The sequence below is a fragment of the Thunnus albacares genome, chromosome 10 (genome assembly GCF_914725855.1).
Source record: "Thunnus albacares chromosome 10, fThuAlb1.1, whole genome shotgun sequence".
Taxonomy (NCBI): Eukaryota; Metazoa; Chordata; class Actinopteri; order Scombriformes; family Scombridae; genus Thunnus; species Thunnus albacares.
Window position 1 is genome coordinate 27,693,799 of NC_058115.1, and position 12,782 is coordinate 27,706,580.

General features: G+C 39.7%; 1 protein-coding gene across 16 annotated transcripts in view; it reads left to right on the top strand.

Moving 5' to 3' along the window:
* The first annotated feature begins 3,159 nt into the window (after window positions 1-3,159).
* prom1a (prominin 1a) overlaps window positions 3,160-12,782 on the top strand; it is an 82,824-nt gene continuing 73,201 nt past the window's right edge. For 6 of the 16 annotated variants that reach the window (XM_044363580.1, XM_044363579.1, XM_044363586.1 and 3 more), the window contains exon 1: window positions 3,160-3,710. In XM_044363580.1, coding sequence (XP_044219515.1) covers window positions 3,482-3,710 — 229 coding nt within the window. In that variant the 5' untranslated portion in view covers window positions 3,160-3,481. The remainder of the gene's footprint in view (window positions 3,711-12,782) is intronic. The other 10 variants (XM_044363590.1, XM_044363594.1, XM_044363581.1 and 7 more) reach the window with 3 other exon arrangements.

Consider the following 12,782-nt stretch of genomic DNA (forward strand, 5'->3'; position numbering starts at 1 on the left):
GATAAATTTCCTTCAGATCTGACTGAAGCTTCACAGTATCAGTAAGTTTCATTTGCTCCTCAGAATCCAGGTTTCCTTTGAAGTGTTCTTCAAATGTCTAAACTGCCTGGAAAAAGAGGAATTGCATTTGGTCATTTCCATTATTTAAGGTCTCATCAAAATGGGGAATTTATGAAACTACTGCATGGAAAACTACAAAATGCTGTTAAATCCAAGTGCACAAAAATGTCTGTTTTTAGGAGTTTAATATCCATAACTTGGTTTACTCAGACAGACCAGCGTCTTCTAAAGCACAAAAACAATAGACTCTTCACATTAAAGTGAAATATGATCACATGTGGGGAAATATTTTTACATGTGAACTGCCAACGTGGCTATATACTATATGAAATTATGTTTCACATGTGAGGTTTTACATGTCACACATGAAATATTGAAGATTACATGTGCAAGACGACACTGTGAGAAATGTCTGAAAACCTGTATGTGAATCTTTCACATATAAAGTGGTGTGTTTCAAATCTTAAATTTACATCTGCTTTCTTGTAGGCAAATAGATTTTATACATGAAACATAAGCAGCTGAATTCTGGGAAAAGCCAGTAAGTGGAGGGGGGATCGTTCCATCAAACTACAAATTTCGAGGTCAAGAATTGAACGTTCATGCTTTACTTTGAAGCCGACACGACGAGAACTGTGGGTGAAATCATAACAGCTGCTGAGCTCTTGTGTCAACGGACCCATCTTCATGACGACTGAGCACACCCCAGTCCGCTGATGAATACCGTACAATGCGGTTGAAAGCTCCAGAACAAGCTTGAGTTGCGATTTTTTGTGAAACTATGCAGTTTGAAACTATATTTCTGCTGTGTGAAGCATACCAAAATACAGGATTACAGCTCCACATGGATAACAGGAACACAGGAAGGAGCTTTCTTTTTTTTCTTTTTTTTTTTTTTTTTTAATGCTGCCTGTAAGCAAGAGGTTTACACCTCCCGTGACCTCACCTGTCCGGAGGCCGGGTCTCACAGTATCTGTTCAGGACGTAAGTTCAGGCAGAGTAAATCTGCAGCAGACATTATTAGAGGGCTAAGCTCCTTACGCTGCTGAGGACTGAGACGAACCTCAGCTCTGTCACAGTTACCAGGAAGTCATCTCAAGAGAAGCTTGGAGTAGTAATAGTGTTTGGAGAGAGTCCAGTACATGAATCAGACTTTGAAGATAATACGATTGTAATGGTGAAAGTACTGATTTATTTTTAAAGCGAGATGAAGAAGGAACACAGACAGCTTTTGTATTTTTATGTATATTAATCAGAGTTCTTTTTAGCCAAACTTGTGCTCTAAAAAATATTTTCTTTGGCAGCGTTTGTCCTCAACCAATCACACGCTTTCTTCCTCCAGTGTTTCAGAAGTGTTTGTGCAAAAAAAAGTCCCATATGTCCTCCTGCAGGTCTAATGAGTATGTGTGTGATCAGTGAAAAAAAGGTGCTCAGAATCAGTGATCAAAGCTTTCTAAACAGCAGTCCCCCTGTCTCCAGGATCTGGGCCCCCTGAGCTCCAGAGCGAAGACAAGCACGCTATTGTGCACAGAGACAGAAGAGAAGCCCACCTGACCGCCGCTCCACCAATCACACCATGTGGGCTGTACCTCAGGTATCCTGTCTGTCCTCTGGGTTGAAAAGGGGGTCAAAGGTCAAGAGGACAGAGCGCACCTGTTAGCAGGAGAGATCCAGTGTTAGCTGCGGGGCATGTTCATGAAATTCATTAAAATGAAGGGAAACACAGACCAGCACAAGAAGAACTGCGTCTTTTTCAAAAACTAACCTATAAATGAATTAAAAGCGTCCTATTTTCTTAGTTTTAAATCGTCTACTGCATAATAATGATCATAAAACCTTTGGAAACAAGGGTGATTTGTGTATGTGACTAACTTGAATATTGGTTTTGCAACACTTATATAGCATCCTGAATAAAGAACATAAGTAATCATAAGATAAACACCCCAAAATTTCACCAAGTTTCACATTTAATGACTATATTTTCATAAAAACATAAAACAGGGTTTCTTTTCCCTTAACAACTTTGTGTCCGCACAGCAGTTATAAAGTTTAAGTCATATCTTTATATAATTTAACCAAACCCAAAGATATTTAATTTACAATCATATAACAAATAGAAAAGCAGCAAATCATCACATTTGAGAAACTGAAAGCAGTGAAGATTTGGCGTCTTTGATTGATAAACAACTTCACTGATTAAATCAATTTGTTTTCTAACTACAGGTTAATCAATTAATCAGCTAATTTCCACAACTAAGTACTGTACAGAGCTTTTACTACAGTAAAAGCAGCAATACCACACTGTACTCCATTACAAGTCAAATTCTTACTTAACTAAGAGTACAGAAGTACTATCAGCAAAACATACTTGAAGTATCAAAAGTAAAAGTACTCACTATGCAGGTTATTTTACAAACATTATTTTATAAACACCATTTTCTTGCTGATTTTAACTATTTAACCGACTGTTGGGCAGTTTAATCTGTGACATTGTACCCATGTTTTGTATGAAATATTCATCTGTAAAGTAACTACAGATGTCAGATAAATGTGATGTAATTAAAGTACATTTCCCATTGATGAATGTATTGTAGTAGAAGTATCAGTAAAATGGAAAAATAGTACTTTCCATAAAATGGAAGTACTAAAGTTAAATAGAAGTAATGCTGAAAAGGAACTAAGTATAATTTATTCAGGTACTGTATTTAAGTACAATTGTGACTTTTACTTGTTATAAAATATATTTACAGTGTGTTTTTTCTACTGAAGTACAGGATCTGAATACTTCTTTCACCTCTGATTGAAAATACCTCAAATCTGTAGCCAATTTAAGAAGAGTAGTTGAGTAAAGGTACTCAGTTACATTCCACCACTGTCTATGTCCCTTAGAGATTTCAACCTAAGGTGGATCTGTTCAGACTGTAGAGACCCCACAGAGATTTTACAGATACAGAGAAACAAGATGTTCTCCTGACTCCCTCCTCCTGTCCCCGGCAGGAGGAGCGCATCCCTCTGGACCAGTCCTCCCTGTATAGAGGCGACGGCGGCGCGCACCCCGCTCGCTCCCGTGACGCAGCGCATCCCCGTACGCACAGATGCTGGAGTGGAAGCGACAGGCGCGCTCATCTCAGAGGGACTGAACGCCTCGAAGAGCGGAGACGGGGGACAAGATCACCCGGTTTGCGTCCATCGGGAGCCACAGACCGCGGGCAACGATGCTCAGAACGAGTCTCTCCGCGGGCAGCAGGACTTAAAAAGCTGCGGTCCATCCATCTGGACACTTTTCACGCATATTCTCGCCCCTTTCCCCTTTTATTTCCCTCCCCCCGTTGATAAGGAAGATTAGAATCCAAGCAGTCGTCTTCCAGCGTGCATTTCTCTTTGGGCATTTAACTCCAGTTTATCAGCCAGCCGAGGCACGATGTGGAAGACCGGGATCCTCCTGCTGCTCTGGGTGCTTTTGGCGTCCGGCGAACTCCAGCAAGAGACGGAATCGCGGAGACTCCCACCGCCGGGAAAGTTGGATTTCGGTTATGTGCCTGCGGGAGTTTACGAGACACTGGCCCACTACGAACCGGGACCGATTGGGATTCTGTTCCACATGGTGCACACTTATCTGTACATGGTGCAACCCAACGCTTTCCCGCAAGGTAAGCATCCTCATCCTCATCCTCACATTGCAGAAACCCCTGAGTGACCACTTTAGAAAACAGCTTGGCCAAGTTTAGGTTGTGATTAACTGGCACTGGGCGAGAAATGTTGGTGCTAAGTGTGTCTCACTGTGTCCTGACAGAGTGAATCTTGTTGGGTTGGATCCAGAATATCCAGATCAACTGCACCCTGTTGAGATCTAGTCTACGTGTTACTGGAACCCTGCTTGTAGTTTCATGAAAACCCACTTGGCACTTTTTTACTGCGCCAAAACTCTGCATGCGAAGATGTTTGAATCGGTTTTCATGAATGAATCTCCTTCTTAGCTGATCATGATGGGCTTGTCGTGTGTCTCATCGCGTTAAAAAAGGTGTTCACTCTCGGATATGTTGCCCATGTGTGCGTCACGTCCCTCCTTGCCGCGCGCGTTGTGCTTTGCGCGCAGAGCTGACAGCGCGAGTTGACAGCGGTGTTTGTGCCTGCGGCTCGCCCTGTGTCAGGGTAATTACAGTTAATGAAGCTTTTGCTGACAGCATCACATGGCCACACACCCCTTTTCGCCCGAATGTTTGTTGGAAATCGGATGAGCGCGTGGAGCACCCAGACACCCAGAAAGCCACGGTGCGCGTGGTTCTACATTTAATGCAATTAGAGCTGACTGCTTAACCATACAAACATGAGGTGTGTGTGTTTAATGGGGTCGCGGATGCTCAAAAGATGCGGCCCCCTGCATGCGTCACAGTCTGTGTTCATACTCCAGCGGAACATTTTGCAGATTAACAGCTCTCTGAGTCACCTTGTTAATTGGGTAATCCCATAAGCCCCTGCGCCATATGTTGTTGGCCTTTTAGTTTCCAGTTTGTCACCAGCACTTGGGGGCTCACGGCCTAATCCTATGGAGCAGACCACTGCTCAGTGGAGTTGTTAGTTCATTCATGGGTGCATCCAACAAATGATGTGAGGCGGAGACTGGAAATCATTGGGAAACTGTTGGTTCATACACAGCAGTTCAGCAGTAAAACTCTTGTTTACCACTCAAAGGGAATGAATCAGATGCTTTTGCACAACGGTAGTTTAGTTCTGTCATTGCTTTAATTAGAAAGCCTCAGGGGATTCATTATTATTTTGGGTTCATCAGAATCTATGGCGTAAGTAAAGGTCATCTGATTATTAATAGAGGCAATGCATGCATGGATATTTAGTGTGATAAACCAGTGATCTGTCAGGTCTGTTTTGATGAATATGGATTGGTTTGCAGCAAACCTTTGGGACTTTCCGAGCTTGTCACAGGAATTCTCTTTGCACGCTGCAGTTTGTTGGAAAACATAACTTGGAGTTACATTAAAATCTATGACAAGTGATGTAAAAGAAATCTGCAAATGTTTTCCACTCCAGTGGTTTCTGACTGGAGGTGGTGCAGATGTCAGAGTGGGGCTTTGTTTAGGTTGGGTGGATGAGGGTGTCTCCTCACTTAAGCCTGCGGTTAGCCACAGTGTTAGCCTGCCTCCAGCAGACATTTAAAGAATGAATCACTGAATCCTCAAGCTGCAAAAAGATTACATTTTACCAAGTTGTTCATCTTGTAGTCAATCTTCAAATCATGTCTTCCTTAAAGGAACACGTCACAGCCAGAAATTACACTGAAAAAGAAAAAAACATTAACAGCATCATGTTCAAAATGACAAGATCCAATTCAAGGATTTCACTGTGAACAGTTAATGTTCTATGCAGATTTCAATAGCTGACAGCTATTACAGGACAAACAAACATTTGTTTTCACTATGGATTAATCTGTTGATTATTAATGCAATTAACTTCATCATTTGGTCCATAAAATGTCATAAAATAACGAAAAAGTGGCATCTTCAGTTATGAACGACCAACAAATATTCAATTTTTTTAAATGGAAAAAAAACAACAACAAAAAAACAACAAATCTTTACATGTTAGAAGCTGGAAGCAGTTAATGTTTAGGATTTTTGCTATTAATTGATGGTTCTTCTTCTTTTCATTACGGCAAAACAAAGGAAACTAGTGAGCTGTAGTAAAGAATAATCATGACACAAAAAAAATACATCTGAAAAGTAACGTGTGGAAGCATTTTGGATTCGACATCATAAATGGAAAAAACAGTAGGTAAAAGTAAGACTGTTTGCTGACTTTTGAAATACAACTGCCTTACAGTAACGTTACTATAGCAACTAATCTGAAGTCACCTGTTAGCTTGTCACTCAAGTGAGGCAGCACTGTTCTACAGCAAGGTTTTAGATTAGGCTACACGGATTGCATTTGACTTAATAATGTACTAATTTCTTGTTAATTGTCATTTGTTCAACCTTAATTAAAAAAAAAAGACAGCCATAATATTGAACCTCAACACTTTGGTACAAAGTGAAATGTGTCTCTGACATGATTATTGAAAACCATGAAGTCCTGAGAGTTGGCATCAAACACCTGATTGATAATTCCTGATTTAAATCATATTTTTGACAATTTTAGACTAATTTTATTTAGCTTAAGTTCTTCTACAGCTGCTTGTTGAGACATTTAACTTCTGAGAACTTTGGCTTCTTTTGTAAAGGGTTTTAACATGGTTTTGTCTCAAACAGGGCTGCAACTAAACATTATTTTCATTAATTCAATTAATTTCCAGTACAGATTATTCAACGAATTGTGAAAAATGTCCCTCACAAGTTCCCAGAGCCCACGGTTACTTTTCAAAATGTCCTGTTTAGTCTGACTAACAGTCCAAGATCTGGAGAAAATCAATTTATTATCACAGAAGAGAAAGAAAACCAGAATATATTCACATTTGAGAAGCTGGAACCAATGTTGCCGATTAATTTTCTGTCGATCGATTAATTGTTGCAGCTCTAGTCTTAAAGAAAGCAACATTTTGCTATTGGCACCAAGACTCAAAATATTCACTGCTCAGCTCTACAACTAGTCAATTAATGAAATACTCATTTCAGCACCAAACCATATTATTATATCTGTAAAGCCACAGTGATGTATACCTTTTGAAATTTAAAGTGTTTCCGTTCATTTGCCCCATCTGATACGTCTCAGCATACAGTATCACACTGCAACAGTAAGAAACCATTCAGTTATATGAACATTATGTTGCTGTGCAATAAGCGACGCCTCGTCATCACGTCTTCCACAATCGCTGCATGACATTTTATATTGTGTAAAGTCTTTACACTCATGAATGCCTGCAGTTGTCGACTGACACGTTAATTCTCTGGATCAAACTGTCTGTGTATCCGAGCACGTAGGAGGTGTTAATAGCAAAAGAAGCAACAAATGTCTATCACTGGCACCCACACAAAGCAAATGAACAGTGACATATTCTCTCTAACATTTTCGCTGCAGTGTGGAAGCCCGCAGGAGCTGTTGACGCCCCCCGCCCTCCTTCACACCTTCCCACACGCTCACCAACACACAACTGCAACATGCCAACGCGCAGAGTGATGCACAGGATCATGAGTAACACACACATTCTCCAAGATTTCACATTGAAGCAGGGAGTTTAGATTGCGATGCAGCTTTTTGCTCAAGGACACTTCAGGAGAAAACATGATTTTAGGTGGACGCACATCCGAATCCGGCGACCTTCGGCTGCAAGGAGTTTATTTTTATGCAGGACTCTAATTAATGAATAAAAACTGTACATTCATCACAGTCATATTATTTTGGCCTCTTGGATTCCCTTTCTTTTTATGTCTTGTAATTAATCTTGGTGCAAGTCAGCCATCACTAGAGAATAGAGGTGCATTAAGCTCCTTCTGCAGTTTTAACAGTATCATTTCACGCCTGTGGGTGAGCGCGGCTGCATGGGGAGACGATGCCAGCCACTGTCATGCAGCAGATCCCTGTTGGAAAGAGTTTTCTCATTAGCGTCTGTTTTCCCCTCTCCTCAAAAAACCACGCCTAGGTGGAATTCAGTCACAGAGGACGAGTGGAAAATGTGGCATTAATTCAAGGCAAGTAACAGTTGCCAGGGAAACCCATGGGCAGCTATCATGGCCGGTGTGTTTTGGTTCACCTCGCTGCCCTACATATGTCTGACTGCACCCATGTGATGTGAAGTAAAAGAGGCAGAACGTGCTCAATATTCATACAGCTCAGGTTATATGATCTCCCTGTATGGTTGTTATTTACGTCAGCACACTCATCAAAAAGGAGGCCAGGGTGTTTTCTCTATATTTTTGTGAGACATAAAGGGACTTCAGTTCAGTGAAGGACATGTAGAAAGAAACCCAGGAGGAACAGGAGGTTTATAAGCAAGGACAGAGAAAAGATCGACTGGAATTAGAAAGTAGCAGACATTTTGCTTTTATGTCTTTTGTGTTCTGAGAAGGAGAAATATTGACAAAGCATGAGCCCGTTTAAAGTTAAATGCTGATAAATCTCAACTATGCCAGTGAGTAGGATGAAACTTTTGAATCTGCTTGTTCTCAAACGTTTTTGCTGCAGAAAACCGTCTTTAGTTTTGTCCTTGTTTAGTTTTATCTCTGGATGGTTGTACACAAACCTGACGTTTGCTGAGACTTCACATTTTTCCCCAAGTAGGAAGCCGTCAGCTGCCAAATCTACACAGGAAATAGCATCATAAACAATTTATGGTGCTATCTCCTGTGATTTGGACATGGTCTCCGAGTGACCTCCAGAAGAGACCTCCATGTGAGCTAATTGGCTAACAAGCTCACAATAACTCACGTCTAGTCTATTAACAATTTGACCTTTGAAAAACATTTAAGTTTATAATACAAGGTAGAGTAACACTAAAACATCCAGGACCACGACAGAGCATCCGCCTCCACAGGTGGCTGAAGGAGAATATACTTCTGTCATATTATATTTCTCTCTGTATCAGTCACCCGCGATCTTTCATTTATCTTAATGTAATTATCGCAAGCAGTGCAAGCTCTCCCAACAGTTTCTTATGATGTTTATGATGTGACAGCCTTTTTTAGGGGGAGCAGCTATATCAGACATCCCCCCAGGAGACAATAAATTCGGCGCCTTTGACGTGATCTCATCATTTTAGCCTTTAATTTATTCCAAACAGCCTATTAACATTATTATAGCCCATTAAACTAAACATGAACCAAATTACAAGCATAACAAATCACTGTTAGTGGATTAGACGGCACATACAGAGTCTTTTAGCATTTTCCAGCTGAAGTGGAAATGTTAAGAAACGACAACATTCTGTGTTCACCTGTATTATTAAGATTTCACTGATGAAAAACAGGTTATGAAGGAAAACTGCATCAGTGTTTCGAATAGCAGCCAGTCTTCATTAGTTCATCCAAAACTGATTTTAACAGCATTGAAAACTTGGATACACGTTCATTTTCAAGGTTGTTTGGTAGCCGAATAATACCACTTATATGCAGATGAGTAAAAAGTTGTTTCACCATAGTTTGGCCATGGTGTTTTAACCTTGAACACACACAGAGGCCATCGACTCTCCAGGGTCCAATTTGACTGAATCTCTTCACCCAGAGGCTGCCCACAGCCCTTGTGGATTGACTGGTTGATGCTGCGGGCACTGTTAGACCACAGCATGGTGGTAAAGTGATTAAAGAGAGTGTCCTTCAAGGTCAGGGCTCCAGCCCCTTGACAGCAAGCATCTGCTCTGCTGAAGTGTCCTTGAGCAAGATACTGAGAGCGTAAGTCCCAGTCTGTAGCTGACTCCGCGTCTCTGTGAGGAGACACAAACCTTTTAGTTGGGGGTGATAGAGGAAGAGAGAGAAACTTATTCATGAGTCATTATTTTTCAGCATTTTCCCAGCCAGTTGCAAACATTTTTCCTAATTAGAGATTTCTTGAGCAGAAGGCACATCTGTGGAGATTACCATTAGGTGCTGTGATGTTCCCCCAAAAGGGTTTACATTTGCAATCATAATGTTTGGCAGATCTGAATCATTTCTCCATTCATAATATCAAAACAAGTGGGTATACCAATGACTTACAGAACCATGTGTGCTGATATATTTAATTAATTTATGGGCTGGTGTCTTATTTTGCTATTTTTGTCATTACCAAAGGCTTAATTTCTCAGTATTCATAGAGCAAAGTGTAATATGATAAATAAAGATGTCTTGCATGGTGAGGTACCTTATTGCAGAACACTGGATTCTTGTCATTTTTTTGTATGAACGGGATTAAATTTAAAGACTAAAGGAAAACATGAGCTGTATCAATCCAATAATAGTGTAATTATGTCCACACATTTTGACATTCACAGAGAAAATGGAATCATGTTGCTACATTATTCTGTGGGCTTGGACAGCTGCCCTGAGGGCCTGAATGTAAACATGTCTTGGCGTGAGGATATATCAGTATTATATCAATATTTTAAACTTTTCTCAGCTTCCATCTGTTACTGAACAATATGAGATGTGATTATAAGAGGATTCATTAAACCACAACTGGAAATTTAATATATTATCTAATAATCTAACCAATAATCTCACCAAACTAAGAGATTATTATTTTAAGTTATATTGTGCATTTCTAAAATGTAAGAGAACCATTCTGCTATATATGCTCTCCCCGGTCATACTGTAGTAGCATCTGGATGACAGAAAGTGACGTATATGGTTCCTCTGCAGTGTTTTTGTGCTGTCACACGCAGTCTTGTCATTGCACTGACAGCGATGCCCGTTGGCACTGGGATGCTTCAGGACACAAACAGGCACAGCCTTACTCGCCTACAACATAATGCCAGCTGATTGCCAGAGGCAATGTGTCACTGCAGCACAGAGCTAAGTAGGATATCACAGGTGAATGTGTACAAAACTGACTTGCATTTCACTAGTTTCCATCTTCATGTACGTATTTAGAGATGCTTTATCATCGGGCACATCTTTGTGTGGTGGAATACTCCCAGAGACATGAACATAACATACTCACACATATTTTAAAGCATTTAGCTTTAGAAGTATCTCATGAAATTACATGAAACTGAAAGGCATATAAAGTGCACCACACACTAAAAGTTAAAGGGATTCTGCATCTCAGTAAGATTTCATGGAACAGGCAACTCGGATATTGAAAAGGCGAAAAGGAAAGCTGTGTTCAGACTAAACACAAACAAAATGTATTCACACCAAAGAGCCTTTTATGCAGACTATACAGATGTCACTGGCTAAAAACATATGCACAGACCAAATGTCTTTGTGTGTGTGTTTGTTTGAATGGAAACTGACTGATCTTAAAACTGCAGAAGTCCAATTACGCCAGGGAAAGAAAAAAAGATGAAAATTATGCAAGGTAAAAATAAAAATTCTCATGGTAAATCAAAATTATTTCTCATAATTTTAATTTGAGTATCTTATAACTTTCATTTAGCATGAGTATTTTATCATCTCTATCATTTTACACTTTTTTATTTTCCTGGCAGATATCAGCTTCCATACAAAAACTCACACCAACTGTTATTGTCCTCCAGTCTCTGCATCTTCTCCTCAATCCTCAACGCCCTGCGCAAATTTGCATCCACTCACACCTCTGCATTGACTTAACATGTAGCTGCAGCGCCTCTAAAATTTGCCTCATGTTCAGTGTGAACTCACCTGAAGGGTGAAGTGGTACAATGCTGTAGATGGGTTTTGACTTTGGACAACAGCCCTCTGGATTCACACACTGAGAGTTTATCTACCAAAACTTTAATCCTTCTTGGGCTGAAACTATTCAGTGATTTATCAACCAAAAATGCCAAATGCACTCTGGTTCCAGCTTGTCAAATGTGAAGATTTACTACTTTTCTCTTTATTATCACTGTAAATTTAATAAATGCTTGTGTTTTTGACTGTGGATCCAATAAAAAATGCAATTTAAAGATGTACACTTGGGCTCTGGGAAATTGTAATGGGCTATTTTTCACTATTTTCTCATGCTTTATAGTCTCAACGATTAATCGATAGACAAAAGGAATAATAAAATTGACAGATTAATCAATGATGAAAACAAGTGTTAGCTGAAGCCCTGAATTATTCTGCTCAGCACAGTTCACAAGCCTTTTTATGTGTCAAATACTGGTGTTTCATGGTGGAGGAACATAATCTTCCCATTATGTGTATTACTGTGTTTTAGAATTAATGAAGGTTTTAAAGGAGAAAAACATGCTTTTCGTTCCCAACCAAGACGTGTGTAGCAGGTGAAACATACAGCTGGTAACGCTCTTGACACACACCAGCTTCTTTTACATTCAACCTGCTTCTGCTCCAGCTTTGTGAGAGAAGATCACGCTGCATAATCAGAACACAAAAAGTAATATTGTGCAGCACTTTAATTCCTTTCCTGCAGCTTCCATCCTGTGAATAGATATCAAAATAGCCTTTAGCTACATGTTGTTACTCTTGAAATGGATCCACAAATCTGGGATTAGTCTTCCTGTAGACACAGCCAGACAGACGAGGTGGCCAGTTGTAAATGAACTGCTTCATTCTAAAATGATTGTACCACTATTTTAAAATGTAAAAAATACAGAAATGTTCATTTAAGTTGAAGAATTTACAAAACAGCAACAATTCCAAGATCACCTGAAGGACAGTGAAATGACAATTTACCATGTCATGAAATCGACATGACAGTGGTGGAAAGTAACTTAATACATTTTCTCAAGTACTGTTACTTAAGTACAATTTTGAGGTACTTGTACTTTACTTGAGTATTTTCATTTTATGCTACTTTATACTTAAACACCACTGTTAAGGGGGGAAATATTGTACTTTCTACTCCTCTACATTTATTTGGCAGCTTTAGTTACTTTTCAGATGACAATATGACACAATGGATAATATAACGAGCTTTTAAAATACAACACCTTGTTAAAGATGAAACCAGTGGTTTCCAACCTTTTTGGCTTTTGACGTCTTACAAAAAGCAGTGTGCAGTCAGGGTCACATTTCAGATGTCTATGATTTGTTAACAGTTCCACCAAATAGTGATTTTTCCCTCTAAACTTCTCACATGGTTTCATTTCAATAAATGTTGAAATGATCCAATATTTCACCAAAAATCAAAGATTAGAGAAAAAGTCGAAATACTGAAAA